This window comes from Tyto alba, unplaced genomic scaffold (assembly GCF_018691265.1).
Source record: "Tyto alba isolate M040663 unplaced genomic scaffold, T.alba_DEE_v4.0 Super-Scaffold_39, whole genome shotgun sequence".
Taxonomy (NCBI): Eukaryota; Metazoa; Chordata; class Aves; order Strigiformes; family Tytonidae; genus Tyto; species Tyto alba.
Genome location: NW_024881314.1, coordinates 2,823,785 through 2,841,804, shown reverse-complemented (window position 1 = coordinate 2,841,804; position 18,020 = coordinate 2,823,785). Strand labels below are relative to the sequence as shown.

At 48.5% G+C, this 18,020-nt stretch overlaps 1 protein-coding gene across 1 annotated transcript in view; it reads left to right on the top strand.

Moving 5' to 3' along the window:
• Positions 1–18,020, top strand: part of MAP2K6 (mitogen-activated protein kinase kinase 6) — a 54,342-nt gene that overhangs the window by 19,683 nt on the left and 16,639 nt on the right. The window contains exons 2-10 of the mRNA XM_033002458.2: positions 5,933–5,999; positions 6,962–7,010; positions 9,498–9,611; positions 11,178–11,297; positions 12,090–12,206; positions 12,647–12,698; positions 14,750–14,877; positions 15,590–15,667; positions 16,438–16,577. Coding sequence (XP_032858349.1) covers positions 5,933–5,999; positions 6,962–7,010; positions 9,498–9,611; positions 11,178–11,297; positions 12,090–12,206; positions 12,647–12,698; positions 14,750–14,877; positions 15,590–15,667; positions 16,438–16,577 — 865 coding nt within the window. The remainder of the gene's footprint in view (positions 1–5,932; positions 6,000–6,961; positions 7,011–9,497; positions 9,612–11,177; positions 11,298–12,089; positions 12,207–12,646; positions 12,699–14,749; positions 14,878–15,589; positions 15,668–16,437; positions 16,578–18,020) is intronic.

The following is an 18,020-nucleotide window of genomic DNA, read 5'->3' as shown; positions in this document are numbered from 1 at the left end:
AGGCTTTGCACCTAGAGAGCTGGTGAGTGGTGAGGAGCTGTTGCTGGGCCAGATGACTGAGGGCCAAAGGAGATGGGCAAGTCCATGACCAGCCCTTGAGCTCTTGTGTGCCCAGATGGGCTTGCATCAGCTCGAACCATTGCGTGTGCCTTAACCTTTAATAATTTGCAAGCATAAATAAGAAACCTGTGAGATGATCTTTAACGCTTGTTAAAAAAGTATTTTTTCTCCCCCTCTTTGGTCATCCTCTGTGAAACTGATGTTAAATATGAGGTTGGTACATCTTCTACAGCAGCAGTTGCTCCAGGTGATGCTGCCTTGGGTGCTGTGAGCAATAAGTGTTTATGTGCCTGGTTCCAGGCATGTTAATGGGCGAAGTTCTCAGAGTTTGGGTATTGCCATCTGGCCTGCAAGGCTTGAGATTCTCTTTAACAGCATCAAATCTACCACTGCTTGCTGAAATATGGGCTGGAACTGGGCTATGGATAAGATGTGCCTTTTGCAATTGAAGACCAAGTCTTTGTGTGAAGAGCTGCCTCCTGCTGGACATTTCCAGGGCATCTGGGACAAAAAAAAAAAAAAAAAGTTAATTTCTTGGTTTTGCAAGAACCATCTCAGTTTGGGGATTTGTACCTAAGCCATGGCCACGGGTCCCTCCCCACTGCAGAGTGGGCAGTGGCACTTCAGTGTCGGGCGAGGCGTTGGTTGTGCAGCTGTGTGGTACAGGGCACAGTCTTGCAGAGCCCATGAGATGCTGATTCACTCTTCTTCCACGGAAACACACCAAGCATTTCCATTTTGCCCTCCTGTTAGGTGTTGGGGTTTTGCTTACAGAGTTGAGTACAGCTGATAGGGGAAAAACAGATCATTTGGCTTTCAAAACCTTTCAAGAAATCAGACAAAAAATCCTTAGGGAAGACTGAAATAGTAAATGAGCCTCTTTTATCTCTTAAAAAAGTGGGAGAAAGAGGCATTTCCCGCCTGTGAAATTTTACCAGCAAATTATATGCTAAAGAGTGTTATTTGAAAGAAAGTGTTGCTACATGGCTATTGAACTCAGCTTTAATAATAAATTGTGGTGAAGACAGAACTGGTTAATATCCTTTGAAGGAAATAGGAGCTTTTTGTGGCAAGGAACCATTTACTTTGGATTATATCATAAAAAGTTTTTGACTGCAATGAAAAGTCTGGAGACTGGGGAATGGGATTTTCCTTCAGAAGTAAAAGTTTATTTTCTGTTACAGCATATGTGGGTAGTGAATTCCTCTGTCTTCCCTTTCTTATTCTCTGTTATGCTTCCTACCCTTTTGCTGTGAAGCTTTGAAGTTTCCTTTTTCAATATTGATATTTTACGCTGCCCTAATTGAAGGGGGCTAGCAACATTAATCTCTCTGTACGCTCTGTCAGTGCCGGTGGGAAGAGGTTAACAAGCCCACTGGAAGTTGTATTTTTCTCCCCTCCCTCAGGAATTGGGTTTAAGACCTTCACAGGGAAGTATTTAATGTATTTTCATTAAGTCAGGTTTTCTTTTTCCTATTACAATTTTGCTTTCAGACCTCATTTCATTCTCAGCATTGACTCTCTGGGGCTGGTCTAGGCAATGCCCGTGCAGAAGGCGCGTGGGGGGAGCAGAAGGTTCCAGTGATGTTGCAGCTGACTGCTTGCATTACCGCTGTCCTGATCCGTGCACTTGCCAATAAAGCACTGAGGTTTTTTTAAAGGTGGCAGCTTCTCTAGCATCAGTCAGGTCAATATTTACTGTGGGTAATTGCTTTGCTAAAGGAACGTAGATTTAAGCTTGTGTGTAATGTTACAGATACCCTGGATGTTTTGCCGAATCAAAACTCGGGTTTGGAGATGTCTCTCAGTATCGCTTCGAACGAGTCTTGTTTTTTTCCCTCAATTATTCTTCAAATGTGGCTTTGGAGTCAAGTGCTTGTGGAAGTCTCTGCATGGAAAATTGCAGGGAGAGCTCTCAAATGAGCTTTAGCTTGAAGGCTCAGAGACCAGAAAGCCACCAGTGGTTGTTTATGTGGAAAACTCATGACTTACTGGATGCTGGGGAGTAGATGTACAGTCCCATCTGTTGATCAACCAGGACTCTGAACTTTCAGCAGAAGGAGCCACGTTTAGGCTTCATGCCTCGTATGATGGCTCATTGGGGCTTTCCTTATTGGAAATCCCAGGGAGTTGCAGTGAACCCCCTGCACTGATGCTCAGGCCCCGGCTGGTTTGTGCCTCAGGGTTAAGCCTTGTGCTGTTGCTTTGGTGTCTGAGATACTCGGGGCTTCTGCACAGCTTGAACATGGATGCCTGGTGCCTGCCATGGGTTGTTTCGTGCTTCAGCCTGCCTTGGAGTTGGGGACTTCTTTATTTAGTCACCTGTTTTTGTCAGATTTGCAATCTCCAGAAGCTCAGTTTCTCAGTCAGATAAGGCTGAAATTGGTCAGTGGATTTACACTTGCCACGAGGGACACAGTCTGCCAAATACACACATGGTGATTTTCTTCAGGAAACAAAGCTAAAAATAATAATGATTCATAAAGGCACTGTGGAAAATACTGGTTTTCTGGTGGATGGAACAGGTAACATCCAATGTTGTATGTTATTAAGCTGCCTCCACATTTTGAGCTCCTGTACAGATGACTTCCTCTGCAAACTGCAATTTAATGCAGCGTCGTCTTTCAAAGCCGATGTCTGCTACAGTAAACTGGGGGATTTTATTTTGACAGCGAGATACTTGCTTGGCAGTTGTATTGAAGAGAACTGATCTTGGGACTTCCAATTATTTTTTTTTTTCTTAAAAAAAAAAAAAACCCACAAACCCTTAAGCGTCAGTGTTTGCTTTTGGGGAGAAACTCCTTCAAGCGTGTGTGACCTGGACCCATGTTTTTTGGAGCAGCTGCAGAGCCTCAGCTGAGCTCCCCCCACATTTAGCTGGGAGCTGGGGACCTGAGGCGTGGGGCAAGGGGGGGACCCCGGTTCCTGTACCCCACTGCACCCTGCTGAGGTGGCAGCCACGGCTCTGCAGAGCGGTGCTGACCGCTGCTCTGTGCTTCTGGTTTTAAGGCAGTATCGTGTTCAGGATTGCTGATGCTTCCTGCGAGACGCTGGCAGACGCGAGCCCCGGAAGGCTTGGAGAGACAAGCATTTTGCGTGTTGTAACAAAAGGAGCTCAGAAACTTTGCCTGATCCAGTTGAGAGGCATGAAATTGCCTGATCGCAGCCCGAGACTTTCATTAAATAACCACGTGGTGAGCCGCGGGAACCGCTTTCCCCCTCCGCACCGTGAGCTAATCCCGCAGGAGCTGTTGATGCTGCAGGTGCGAGTCCCGGCCGTGGCAATTCCCGTTTGCAATCCCTTCTCCTGGTGCCGTCGTGAAATCTGTGTTTTATTCTTGCCACTGTTGTTGCTTGCTTCCTTCTTGAAAAGAAAACCCCAAAGAACGTTAAACTGTGTCTGTGTCTTGGCAACTTGAATGCGCGAACAGATTGTGCTTCAAAAAAATGGCAAAGTTTCAAAATATTGTATTCTGTGAAGAAGAGGCAAGGAAAATAAACTCCCCAAAGTGCAGATTTTATTTCACCAGAAGGCGGAAGGCTTTTAATATTTATTTGGGTTTGGCGTTTTGCTACCTAGTTCTTCTGCTGACACCGCTTGTGAACCACGATAAGACTAAATGCTGTACAACCTGTTCTGGTTCACGTTCAAATTAGGTTAATTTCCAGTAGGTTCGTTTTCACCCTCCCAGAACTGCCTGAGAGCAGGTTCCTGAGGTTCAGGTACAGCACACGGGATTGTGCAAGCAAGTCCACGAAGGAAAAAACAAAACAAAACAAAAAAATAAAGAACAGAGCAAATTTGTGCATGCTTCTCTTTTGATTTTGGTGGTTGTGTGAATGTCATTGCAGCCGTGTGGATGGATGGTCGATGAGTAGAAGTCTACCAAGAGATGGCTGGTAAGTGTTAACAGGGAGAGTTCAGCTCTAGAGCTAAAGGAGCAGTTCCTGCCTCCGCGAGCTAGGTGGTGAATTGATTCCCACGTGCAAAATAAGGATGAAGATACTGCTTTTCTTGTGCCTGTGGTTGTCATGTTTGCTTGAACAGTGAGAGGATGCAGGCAGGTTTTTGGAGGAAGAGAGGTCACTTGGATGGCAGACTTCAAAATTACCGGAGAAACGGGGTTTTTGTTTGCCTGCAGTGCGAGACCTGTATTTTTGAAATTCCTTTTTTAGCTGAAACATGACAACATCAAGAACACCATCACCCATTTAGCATCCTGTTGGATCCAATGTGCACGTGGCACAGCTTGGGCAAGAAATGGTATCTAGAGCATCTCGCACAGCAGGGCTTGCTTCTCAGTTGTGCCTTCTAGAGACTGTTGTAGTACAACTAAGAAAACTGGAGGAAAAGGGTCAAAGAACAGCTCTGCTAACTGTAGAAATTCCTCCACTTGTTTTTACAATGATTTTTACTTCCTTATAGACCAACTTTTACCTCTTGGGAAAACTGAGAGCTATTCTTCATGCTTCTGAGTGACCTTGCTTATATTATTTTGCCTTTTCTGTGCTACACTGGAAGCTCCTTGGAGCAGAGAATTGGCTTTTTTTTTTTTTTTTTTTCCCTTTTGTAAATTTGCAACTCCGTAGATTTCTAATAACAATAGCGAGTGCACACAGTGGTTTTCAGTAAATGCTTTTCCCACGAGGTGTCAGCTGGGTTGTCGAAGCTTATCCCATCCTGGAATGACTCTGCCAAAAGGAGCGAGCGTGATCCTGTCTTTTGGAGCAGACAAGGGAAAAAAAAAAAAGAAAAAAATTATTTAAAAGGGAAAAAAAAAAAGATTGTCAATCTGAATTGACTAATTGCTTCAAAAAGGTCATTTTCAGTTCTGGGTGCCTGCACTTTGATCTAGCACCCCTCCGGCACTGGGATGCATAGACATCTATTGACATGAGTTTGTGTCGAGAGAAAAAACAAACTCAAACATGTATAGGTAAAGTTTGAAAGAGAGGGTTGGGAGTAGAGAGCAAAACTCATGCTTAAAAGAAAGACAGTAATTGATATAAATTGTTAGGTTAAAATTGTTTAGCGCCTAAATTAGATGCTTGTGCCTTTTTTGGGGGCCAGGGATTTTATTACACAGCCGAACAGCCATATGTTTACCTTGGGGTTTTGGTGACATGACTTATGTTGTCAGGTTATTTATCCATGAATTCAAAACCCCGTGCTGAAATGTGGCTGTATATGTTTAGTCATAAAAAGGTTCTTGTATTTCTCTAGTCTGCCTGGCTCTTGTGTCTGCTGGCTTGGACCCCCTTTACAGGAGAGCCTGCATTTGAACTACTTCAGAGCTGGAGCTTCATCCAGCTCAGAAAAGCTTGGCTGGTCAGTATGAACAGAAACAAATGGCTTTGAAGCCTGCAAACTTAATTCTGCTTTATTTTTGCTGGGTTTGCACAACTTTAATGACCAAGAGGTGAAACATCCATTTAAACAGTATTAGAATACGGTCCTGGACTTTCAGATTTCATTTTTAAAAGATTTTTAATCCTGCCAGGGTTTGCAGTTACGTATCTGGAATGTTTTAAAATCTAAGAAGCATTTTAAGGGATCCTACGTGGGTAGGGCTGACGAAGGAGAAATACCTTTCACTTTGCATTTTCACATGGCCTGCCTTTGCCAGAGCTCTTGCCTGTTTTCTGTACCAAGTTGGCAGCCAGACCTTGCAGGTCTAAGTGAAGTGTTACTGAACAAAGGCACTTTATGTTTTGAACTCTGTGCCCCGAGTCTACACCACCAGCCTGGCTGGGCATTTATGTTAAATAAGGTCAACAAATATAAAGAAGCTGTGTTTTGCAAATTAAAACAAAACAAAACAACAACAAAAAAAGCGCCTTTCTTTAATTCTGCCTCCGTCTTGTTTCACAGGCAAGAAGAGAAACCCTGGGCTGAAAATTCCTAAAGAAGCATTTGAGCAACCACAGACAAGCTCCACGTAAGTCTGCAAACACTAAGGCAGAATAAAAAGAAAACCACGAACTCCAGCTGCCTTCCAGCCTTTGCTAACGCCCGCGCTGCCCCGGCCAGGGGCCAGCGGCCGGTCACGGCCAGCACCCGGGGCTTGTGCTTGCAGGTCTGGAATAACGGGGACCCTTCACGAGGAACAGGGGCAAAACACCTAGATTATTTTTTGGCACCACCAGGGAGGATAATAACTTAACAGCCCTTGTATTTCTCTTGTAGCCCCAGGTACAACCAGGGGGGGTCTCAGCCCATCACCCTCTACCCGACACTGCCGGTGGTACGTCTCGTGTGCGGCTTCATGATGTGCCCAGGAAGAGGGAAAACCAGAACGGGCACCTGATTTTAACTGATGTGGCACTTTTGCCACCCAGTTTGAGTAACATGCATTTGGTCAAGGCATAAAAATGCATCCCCCTTCCCTACATACTCAGCCTTACAAAAGGAAACCTTGTGTTTTTAAGGCAATTTGTGCAGCTCCAGCCTGCTTGGCTTTCTTTGCTTCCTTGAGGATTGACTTGTATTAGCCTGTTACTCTGTGCTGTATGACTTGGGTAATCATTGACAGTGGTTTTAGACTTTTATGCCCGTTTAATCCATTTTTCATACAGGCTGGCAGAGATCTGGCGCTTGCCACCTGGCTTGCCTTTCGTAGTGAATCTGTCTGGGTTCCTGCATGGGGAAGTCGGATGTGAGAAATGCCAACTCCAGCAGCTTCCTTCCTCACCCCTTTTTGGGGTGACTTTGTGGATCTTGGCTGTATCTGTTGATCCTGCAAAGCTAGGAGACTGGTTTGGCTCCTCAGGGCTGCGAGGGCTGCTGGCCTGAAAGTCTGAGGGGATGGCCGGGGCGACCAGGGGGGTCGTATTTATTCATTGAGGGAAAGTTGATCTTCATAAGGAACATTTCACATCTTTTCCCTTTTTTCTCCTACAGGCCACCCAGAGATCTAGACTCCAAAGCCTGCATCTCTATTGGCGAGGAGGTAAGACTAGGAGTTATGGTGAGAAGACGACCTCTGGGGACAGGTGACCATCCTGAGCTGGTTGCTGTGGTGCTGGCTGCTTCTCCAGGCTCATGGAATTGCTTAATTTCAGCCTAAAGAAAGGGCAGATTGATAAATGCGAGCTATTTAAATATCGTGACCCATTTTGTGTGAAATGTGGGGCAGTTGCTGGGTGTATAAAAGCTAGGAAGAGTCAGCCTGGGAGCCTGTGGGAGCCCGGACAGTCACCTTCACCTTTAGAGAGCCAACCACTGTCTGGTGGCTGTGCTTCTCCAACGAGGGCTGTCTGCGTGGGACCCATGGCCCCGTGGCCAGCTGCAGTGTCACCTCCTGGTTGTCACCACTTTGATGAACAGGCTCCCAAATCCTCAACCGTTGCATCCCATGACACCTGGGTCCCCTTCACGTTTTCCACCTTGGAGATTCCTGTCTTGCCTCAATAAGGCGCAGCTAATCCTCTGGAAATAACGATTATATAACAACAGGACTGCTGACAGCAGATTTTACTCTCGTTTGCAGTTCCTTTGCTGATTTAAAGCCTTCATCCAAAGTATTTCCCTTTGCTAATATTGAAGGCCGTCTCATCAGGAGTCTAACTCAGGGTAGATCTTCCTGTTCTGGAAGCAAATCCTTCTGAGAGCATGGAAACCACTCCACCTGATGTTCTAAAAAAATAGCAGGGAAAAAAACAAAACTGAGGACAGCTATTCTGATAGGAGAAAATGGCACAGCAGCATTCATAAAAGCACTTTGAAGCTGGGTAATAAATTTATTAGGTGCAAAAGATAGGCCTTAGTGTCAGCATGTTAATTTATGAAGTGAAATGCTAATCCAATAGTGTTTTATAATGTCTATCTTTGGATGCTTTTTTTTTTTTTTTTTTTTTTTTTTTTTTCATTTTGGATTTTGTATTTTCCCTGGCGTGGAGCAGGGGCTGGAAGGTGGAAAGAGTGTGAGATGCCTCTGGAGCAAAATGGTGCAGCACCGAGGCAAAGAAAATGCCTGCTGCTAGAGCAAGCGCCCGCTCCAAGAAAATGATTTCTCCCCTGCAGTCCCAGGGATGAGGAAAAGCTCAAGCGCTCCAAAAAGGCTCCATGCGCACAGGCAGAGAGCCCATGTTGGACGGTGCAAATTGAAATGCACTTGTAAAACCCAGAGCTCAGCCTTTTTTAACAGATGCAGGGGCTATCTTGGAGGGACTGACATGCCATGGCTTACGTTTCCCATAGATCTGCTACCTATTTGTGCAGCCAAGTTCTTTTAGGATGTGCTCCCTCTTCCACCAGCCTTTCTACACTCACCCCTGATCCCTAGGGAAAGCCACTTTCCCCCCTTGCCCTTTAAACGTTTCTACTCAATTTAAGAGTGGCCTTGAGAGAGTCAAAGTGCTTTTTTGGAGAGCATCCTGTTGAACAGTAGGAGCAGTGTCAGGCAGTCAGAAGAGCTGAAATCTCCGCTGTTCCACAAAAATGTTAGTCAGGGCTCCTTTTGCAGGCAACGTAGCCCCAGCCAGCACATTTCAGGCTGCAGGTTTTTTTCTGCTGTGCCGGCAAAAAGCAGTGTGGGATTATGCGCTGTGAATCAGTTCATTATAACCCGCTTCTTTCTGTAGGATGATTGACTGATGTGGTGGTGCGTTCAGCAAACAGAATGGCTGGTTTTAGTAGCAAAGGCGTATTTTAAACATCCAAAAATAATAATAAGCAAAAAATAGAGCTGCTGCACAATATCGCGGCAGAGGGGAGAAGGGCAGGTTAGAATGCAGGGCTCCAAACAAAGTCATTCTTTGTGTAAGGTCAGGAGAAAGAGATCTTGAATGCTAGACAAAATAAATCCTCCGTGGTTTAAAAATGGGGCAGACTCAGCTGGTATTTGGCCCATCTGCAGGTCTGGAGAAATAAGCTTTTATGGGCCTTAAAAAAATCTGGAGATATTTCCATGATTGTTTGTGGGAGGAGGAGGATGGAAGGAAAAAAAAAAAACCAAAACTAAAAAAATAAGACTGAAGGTGATTCCTAGGGGAGAAGTTGCTGTGGTGTTTTCCATCCCAGCCCTCAGAGGATGGAGAAGCTGAAAGTGCTGGCAGCTAAAGGTGCTGGGCAGGGCACCCGGGTGTGGGTGGCTGGGGGGAGAGCATCCCGCTGGAGGAACGGTCCTTCCCGCGCCCGCCCGGCTCGGGATGCTCCTCAACACGGGCTCCCGGCTCGTGCCGGTGCGAGGCACGTCCTCTTCGTGCTAATTACTGCGCAGTAGTTAATCCTCCTGACAGCCCCCGAGGGCCATGGTTTTGTTTCTAGCCTCATGAACACGAGTAGGGAGGGGGATGCACAGCGGTGAATTCATGTGCCAAGCAGGGATAGATTTTAGGGGCATCTTGCTCCTTGCACAGCACGTTACACGCAGCGGCCACCTTCACGCTGAATTTTTTTTTATTTTTTTATTTTTTTTTTTTTTTTTCCCATGCAGAACTTTGAGGTGAAAGCTGATGACCTGGAGCCCATCTCCGAGCTGGGACGAGGTGCGTACGGGGTGGTGGAGAAGATGCGGCACATGCCTAGCGGGCAGATCATGGCAGTGAAGGTAGAGTGAGCCTCCCGAGGTGCTTTCCGTCTGTATTGTTGTGTGTGGACACCCTCTGCGCTCTCGTTCATGCACCTTTCTAATCTCGCTTCTCCTGACGCATGCCTTTACTGAGATTTGCTTCCTTATGAAATCCTTTCTCTACACAGGGGCGAAGAGTGCCGAGGTAGATTCGGGCCATTTAACCAAGAAAGGGGGTGTGTTTTAAAAGTATGATGCTCAGCGTGTTTCCAGCATTGTAGTGTGTACAAACATATTGTTCATCTTGGTCTACAATATTCCTGTTTTTGCTAGGATTTTACAAGCTATTTGCCATAATTTTTTGAATATGTATATTTTTTTTTTCTAATGTAGATAAACCCTGAGGTTCAGGGCTCTGCACATTAATTGTAATTGTAAAGAAAAGCGTACCGTAAATTTAATTGCACAAGATAATTTTCTTCAGCCGGGGCCTTTTTGGTCTCTTTGGAACAGGAAACTTTTGTGGGATTTTCAGATTTTGTCTGCTACGGTGGGATCTTGATTCATGACAGGCTTGTAGATACCATTATGAAAAGTTTTCATAACAACAGTTTAGATTCATAAGCTTGCAACTTAGGAAATAGTCATGGAAAAATCTGTATTTTGGGAAGGACCAATTTTTGCTTGGCTGAATTTTAGCTCAAGTTTCCTTTCAGAATAAGAAAAAAGAAAAAAAATGTTGCGGAGCTGGAAGCTATGAGCAAACTGAAGGAAAATTCTTAGCTCTTCAGTTGTGGATAGACTTTGCTGTGGATGCTGGGATGTGTCTCAGGGCCTCTGTGCTCTGCATTTGGTCTTCTTGTTTGCTTTGGTGTTCACTAAACTGCAGAAGACCTCTCTGAATATGATGGAAGATCTGAAGAGGGTATGGCAGGAACATTAAGGCTATTACTTGCATGTGCAGTGCTGAACAGTTTAATTCTATCACATTACTGACCTTGAGTGGCTTTGGCCAAGCAGCCTGGAATATGTGTGTGACCTGTGTTGGACTGTGTCATGCCCCTTTGCGGTTCTTCTCAGCTGAGGGTCTCCAGGTATTTTAGAGAAATGACATGTCTTCCCTGGGATACTGGGAAATGTCCATTTTCCAAGGCCATGGGGAGCGCATGGGCTCTGGCTGCAGGGCTGGAGCCCTCACTGGTGACCAAAGTCTGCTGATGGAAATAGATGTTCACTGCAGCTCCAGAAGTCACAGGTTTCCACCAGCCTAGAATTTGATTTCCTGCTCCTTACTCCTCTCCCAAGCCACAGTGATTTTTGGCTGTTGCAAAAAGAGTGGCCTTTGCAGGGAAGAGCAAAATCACCTGCAGTTTGGGCTGAGGTGACGAAGACCCCTTCAGCCACCGTTGCCCTCTGTTGCACCAGGGTGCTTTTACCATGGGTGCTGTGCTTGTGATGTGCCTGTGAACAAGACGTATAGTAAAAGGGTAGGACGAAGAGGTGTGATAGAAGTGTAAAGGTGTTATGTCAAGGCACAGTGGCCGGCACGGGTATGGCTATGGTATGGAGGTGCTGACAGCCAATGCTAAATGCTTTGTCTTCCAGCGGATCCGAGCCACAGTGAACAGCCAGGAGCAGAAGAGGTTATTGATGGATCTGGATATCTCCATGAGGACGGTAGACTGCCCCTTCACTGTCACCTTTTACGGGGCACTCTTCCGAGAGGTATGGCATCCTGGAGATCAGCCGTGCTGCCCCTGGGAGACTGGATCCTCTCCCAGGCTCTGAATTCCCATGCCTAGGCTCCCTCCAAGTGCCAGGGGTTTAATCTCCATTTAAACATGGAGACTCGGTAGAATATGGATTTGCTCAATCCTGGCCTAAGGATCTGTCGTGCGCAGTTACTTCTTGGCGAGCGAGGAGAGACGCGGTCCCATGTGAGGAGGAGCCAAGGGCAGCCAAGCTCCTGTGCCAGGAATTTGCGAGGCCCCTGTGCGAGATGTTGGGGCTTGGTAGTGAGTTTGAGTGATGGGGACGGCCGGGCACCGAGGACACCACCTCACAGCCTGGTCCGTCAGTGTTAATACTGCCCTGACTTGCAATGAGAAAGCCACATGGAGGAAAAAAAATGTGGAAAGCTCTGAAAAGAAAAGATTTATTGAAGAGTTTTAAGCATAGCTCTGCAGTGCTGAACTTTTCCTGGCTGAGCATTTGCAGTGAGCTGAACATGTAGGAGCCTCAGTCCCAGTAACTTTCTGGGCTCCTAAATCACCAGTACTCTGCTTTGGGAAAAGACAGCAGAAAATACACCCTAAATGGTAGTGAAGGTGGACAGCACTTAATTCTAGCTGGAGAGGAGGGAAAAAGAAAGCCCAGTACAGTTATGCTGAATGAGTTTAAAAGGCAGGGAAGAGGGAAACAGGCCAGCAAAGGGCAAGTGCCAAAGAAGACTTTTGTGCGTGAAGGGAAAGGATGTTTTCTTCCAGTAGGCAGATATTTGCTTTCTTTATCCTCCAGGGGGATGTGTGGATTTGCATGGAGCTGATGGATACCTCACTGGACAAATTCTACAAACACGTCATTGACAAAGGCCTGACGATTCCTGAGGATATCTTAGGGAAAATAGCTGTCTCTGTGAGTATTAGCAGGGTGAGGAGAGAAAGGAATGGGTGTTTCTCTTCTAAGCCAAGTCCTACGTGACCCAAGCTTCCTGCTGTATTTGCACGAGGAAGAGCATGGTCCATGGGCCAGCCCACATGGACATTCCTAGCTGGCTTCCAGTATGTGGTCTGAGGTGATGTTATTCATAAGCCATAAATAACCCAAAAGTGTGCCTATCCATGTAATTTAGAAACGGGACAGGAGCTCCTTTGCCTTCTCATTAGGGTCCTGGAGCCCCTGCGAGATCCCTGGGTACCCACTGTCACCTCAGGCTGCTGTGAGGGTGCAGGGCTCGTGGGAGATGTAGTTCCTCCCCACCAGGTCTGGTGAGGATGGGGTGGGTGAAGCCTGATAGCATTTCCTCCTCATCGTGGTGCTGCCATCTGTGATTCACTCTAGATTTGTTGTTTCAGATCGTAAAAGCACTAGAACATCTACACAGTAAGCTCTCCGTGATCCACAGAGGTAAGCGCCAGGCACACAGCCATGACCATGCTGGTGTCTCTCTGCCCTGCACCACGTGCTCCTGGCTTTGCAAGGACTTCCCAAATCCCTGAGATAAAATGGACCTTTGACAGCAAAAATACTCCCCAGCATCTCATGACTAGCAAAACCCAGTCAGAGGAAATGTCTGCTGGTTTGCTCTTTAAAAGCTGCGTGCTGGTCCCAGCGTTTCCCCAAGGCGGAGGAAAAGCGAGCTCCAGCCTGATTGTGCTGGCAGAGAAAGGGCTGTTTCCCCACGATTGCATTTCCCTAACGCACTGTGTAAATACGCGGTCTGCTTCGGCACCTCTGCAAAATTAAAACAGACTTTTCTATCTGACCTTGGCGGGCTCTGGATCAGGCTTTGCGAAGGCTTCTCCCCTAGCTTGATGGCTCCACGTTGATGTGCAGTGAGAGGCATCTCCATGCCAGCATGATGCCTCATGCAGTGATCTAACCATCCTCATCCCCTTCTGTGAGCTAACCTGAGCACTGGGGGGGTAGAACAGATCCTAAAATAGCCTCAAGTGAAGTCAGAAATACCTTCCTTAAACTCTTCTGACATTTTCCGCTCTAGAACATCTCAAAGATGCCATGAACACACTGAGAAACACAAATTTTCAGTGTTGCTGCTTGACACCTTTATTTTTAAAGGGTCATTTTCAATTTGTCATGAAGAGGAAAAAGCCTCCTCTGGAGTATGTGACTGCCAGCATCAGAAGCGAACAGAGTTCAGCTCTATCAGGCAGTCACGTTTTGTGCATTCTGCATGTGGCTGAGGGTTGAGTTTCTGCCTTCTGTATCATTTACAGTAGGTGGAAAATGCTGCTTGGCTTCTGGATTTCTGTTTACTTGTTTGATTTCCACTGAAAATTGTCTTATTTCAGCCTAGTAACAGATGGGTGAGGATCTCAGATACCTGAAGCTTTTGATTGCAAAATGCTGATTAGAGAGCAGATGTTAACAAACTGTAAACCACCCAGCTCTAGTAAGCAGGACTCAAAAGCTGCTTCTGGCCTCCTTTGGATGGTGTTTCAGCTCTTCTATTTAATAGTTTATCAGATGCAGACAGAGGACCTTCTTGCAGAAGAGACCTCTTATTTCTGGGTGGCACTAGATAAAGGATTGCTCCCTTTTGAGGATCAGTGCTGGGACAAGAGAAAACAGGGTGGCCTGTGCTACCTGTGCCGAGTTGAGATTTCATCTGGGATTAGCCTCACAGGGAGCAACTGCCTGCTGTGCAGGAAAGCACATCCAGGCTCTGGTGGATATTACTTATTAGCATCTTTCTGTGCCTTATTTTCTCTTTCTGATGGTGGTTATAACTGCCTTCATGAGCGTGATGCAAGTGTGAATACGCCAAGGATTATAAGGCCGTGATGGGTAGCAGATAAATCTGGCAGTAATAAATAGATGAGACACTGGCCTCATTTCCATAAGGTGTGGAGCACCCACACGCCTGCTGCTGTTCACATTGCCTTCAAGCTTGGTATCCTTAAAATTAGAGGCCATTTCTGAAATCTTGATCCTTGTTTTAGTTTACTGCTCCCTTCTTCTTCTGCAGCCCCTGTTCCTCTTCACCTTTTCCTGCCCACCCCTCATCCTTTCCCCATGGGTTTTTCCTTTTGCTGGCATGAGACCAGATCCAGCTGGGGACTTGCCAGAGCTGTGGCCATCTGCAGATATCCTCTGGAGATGCCCCCAGCCCCGCTGAGCTGTTCGCCCATGATGTCTGGGGCCATCCCCTGCGCAGTGGGATGCAACGGTTACGTACAGGGTTACCTCCCACTCCCTGAAATCAGAGAGAGAAGTCTGCAAGTGAAGGGACACTTGCAGGACATCTGACAGGCCCATGAGGCAGTCACCTGAACTTGCAGTAGCCGCAGCCAGCCGGGTTGCTGGCGTGCACAAAGCACAGGGGTTTGCCTGGGCACCTTTGGTGCCCTCTGCTGATAGGAAGCTCTATGGCTTTTTTTGGCTTGGCACAGCCACCCACGTGTGACAGTGACTGTGGTATGTGTTCCTTCTTGCAGATGTAAAGCCCTCTAACGTGTTGATCAATACACAGGGGCAGGTGAAAATGTGCGATTTTGGAATTAGCGGTTACCTCGTTGACTCGGTTGCTAAAACCATGGACGCAGGATGCAAACCCTACATGGCTGTAAGTTGAGCCGCGGAGAAGCTGCATGTGAAAGCTGCTGCGGGGCAGCCAGAGGAACATGAGCCTGGGGTCATCCTAAAGGGGGAAGGATCAGCCTCCGGCATGTGTCCTGGGGACTTGTTTTGGAAGATGTATCCCTGAAGTTACTTGTAAAGGGACAGGGCGGGGAGACAGATCTCATGGGTCAGATCAGATTTGGGCACACCTTCCTGCTGCCTTATCACCTCCCTGTGTCCTTGGGGAAGGCTCTATAATTACTCCATGTTGTATTTTTGCTGTTTGCCATGTGGGGACAATAGTATTTTCCATCTGGGAGGAAAAACAGTCCCCAGGGATTGGGTCCCTCAGACTCTTCCAGAGAGCTGCTGATCAGGATTCACTCTCTGTGGAGAACTTGTACAGGGTGAAAACGGTCCTGGAGAACTGAGATTTGTCACCTCCTATGTGCCAGATGTGCTGGGTCAGCTCCACCGCCCCAAACCCTGGTGCAGGCACCATCTGCTTCTGGTGACCCATTTAATTGCCTGTCCTTACTGGCAAGGATGTGGGACCAGATCTGGCCCTGTGACAGCCAAGGGAGCAAGCTGGTGGCATGGGCTAAGTGGTCCTGGCCTGCCACCATGAAAGATCTGTCTGAGGTCGGTGAGCCCTGGGTGTGGGCACGGCATTGGGGCCAACCCTGTTCCTCAACCACCTTTGTCTCTGTTCGCAGCCTGAAAGAATTAACCCGGAGCTGAACCAGAAGGGCTACAGCGTCAAATCTGATATCTGGAGCCTGGGGATCACAATGGTAGGGTGGCCTGGAGGCTCGTGGCAAGTGTTGCTCGTGGATTCATTTTCTTCCCCATAGCTCCGCTGACACTGATGGCACCATTTCCCTGGAAAGGTGGCGGGGTGGGAATGGGAACACCCCTCAGGGGGTACCAGGGAGCACGCTGCAGGGTTGAGGGGAAGGAGGATGGAGCTGCTTTGTCAACTCCTTGCTGCCTTTGTATGTGTTGGTGGCGGTGCCACCCCGGTGGGGACGTCCCCGCTGCGGTGGCCGTGGGCTGCCGGGAGATGGCAGCATGGGCTAAGGCGAGGGCGTCCGGCACCGCACGTCTGTCGCCTTGGAGCAGGTTGGATTTCAAGCACAAGAAAATACTCCCAGCACTGAGCAATTAGCAAAGTCTCCCTCAGAAGAGGAGGGATGGGTGGCATCTCCCACGTGGCACTTTGGGGAAATCCATCTGCTTGCAGAGTCGTTTTATAGTGCAGTTACCCTTTTGCAACGTGGGGTTGGTTTTTAAGTTCCAACCTTCCCCAAATGACGTCTAACACGAGGGTAACGGAGGATTGAATACGGAGACTTGTAGGTCTCCTCAGGGCATTCCCTTTTGATGGGGGAGGTTAAGCAAGACGTCGTGGCCGGGTGGGGTGAAAAATGCCACGTGTTTGTGCGGGACCTAAAAAACACCCCCCCTGGGTGGGCACGCAGGCATCCCAAAATCTGTGGGGTGGGAGGGTGAGCTGTGGGGTGTCCGCTCCTGCTGCCTGAGGTGTGGGCTCGTGTCTCCCCAGATCGAGCTCGCCATCCTGCGCTTTCCCTACGACTCCTGGGGGACGCCCTTCCAGCAGCTCAAGCAGGTGGTGGAGGAGCCGTCGCCGCAGCTCCCGGCGGAGAAGTTCTCGGCAGAGTTTGTCGATTTTACCTCGCAATGGTAAAATACCCGCCTTGGCCCTGCCCGCCCTGCTCCCGCTCACCCTGGCCCTGCTCGCCTCCGCCATGTTGTGGGGAGGCCGAGCAGGGCAAACGCCAGCGGCTTCTTGCATCCCTGTCCCCACAGGCATTTCTCTGGGGTACAACCCAAATTTTTAAACAAAATATTCCCCCCCCCCGAGTGGAGGGACAGGCCTTCATGCCCTCACTGAGCCGTGAGGGCTGGGGCCTGTGCAGGCAACGTGCACCCTTTGCCAGAGCACCGGTGATGGCGGATGTGGGGGTCTCCCCCCACTTGAGGAGGCGAGGGACGGGCTTGGTCGCTTTGCTGGGACACGCAGGAGGAAGGGATTTAGGGGACTTTCTCAATCCGATTGCCCCCCACATCAGCAGCACAGGGTGTCTGGCCGAGCCGGCAGCACAGTCAGGTGCAGGCAGGCATGTCCGCTGGGCCCCTCACGTCCCTGGGGCTGGCGTGGGGCAGGGAAGGGGGAGCAGGGCACAGAACGGCTGCGTCCTCTTGCCTACCGCTCCCGGGGAGGACACGGCTCTGAGGAGTTTGCCCCGTGGTGGCCCCCGTTGGTGGCCGTCCCGCTACCAGGGCCCTCCGGCTGCTGTACTGCTTTCCGTGGGACTCGGAGCTGGAAGCAGCGGGAGAGTTTGGCTGCGGTGTAGGAAAAGGGTTGGAGCAGATGCGCGCTGTCTGGAGGTTGCGAGAGTTGCATAAAAGCACAGGCTCTCCCAGCACCCGAGGAGACTCACAGCTGCCCTCATCGTATGGTTCAAAGAGAGCTGGCGGCGGCCCCGCGGCTCCTGACTGCTTCTCCCTCCAGCTTCCCTGGAAACCGCCTGGGAGGCGTTTTTATTTTCCAGGCGCTGCAGTGCCATCCGCGGCTTGCCAAGTTGGCAGGTGGATGGTGGGTTTGCGTGGTAGCCAAGAAAGGACGGCAGATCGACAAATACAGAAATGTGAGACTGTTCCCGAGCTGCCAGTGTCAGGGCCTGGAGCCCAGCCGGCTCTGCTGTGACCCAGGAAGGGGATTATCAACCACTCCTGCCCAGGGACTTTAAGTACCGACACTCAGATTCTTCAGGGTCTTGTTCGAAGATGTTTTTGAGGTCCCTGTAATTCAGCAGCGTGCCTCTACCAAGCCGCATTGGGGAATACCTGCCCGTGCCCACACTGTTCTGTGTCTATCAGAGGTGGGAGCTGGCTTGGAAAAACCCTCTTGCAAAATGCCCACCGTTTTTGCAAGGCCCACGCCGAGATTTTGGACCAGCTGCCTTTCTCCCATGCTGCTGGCTCACTACTTGTTATTGCAAAGTTGTCTGTTTGTGCCAGGCAGGCTGTTGTTCCCCACTGAATATTTTGCTTTTGCAAGCACAGTGTCTTGCAGCTACAGCTGTGGGCTGATTTAGGAGTAAGATATCCACAGCCGTTCAT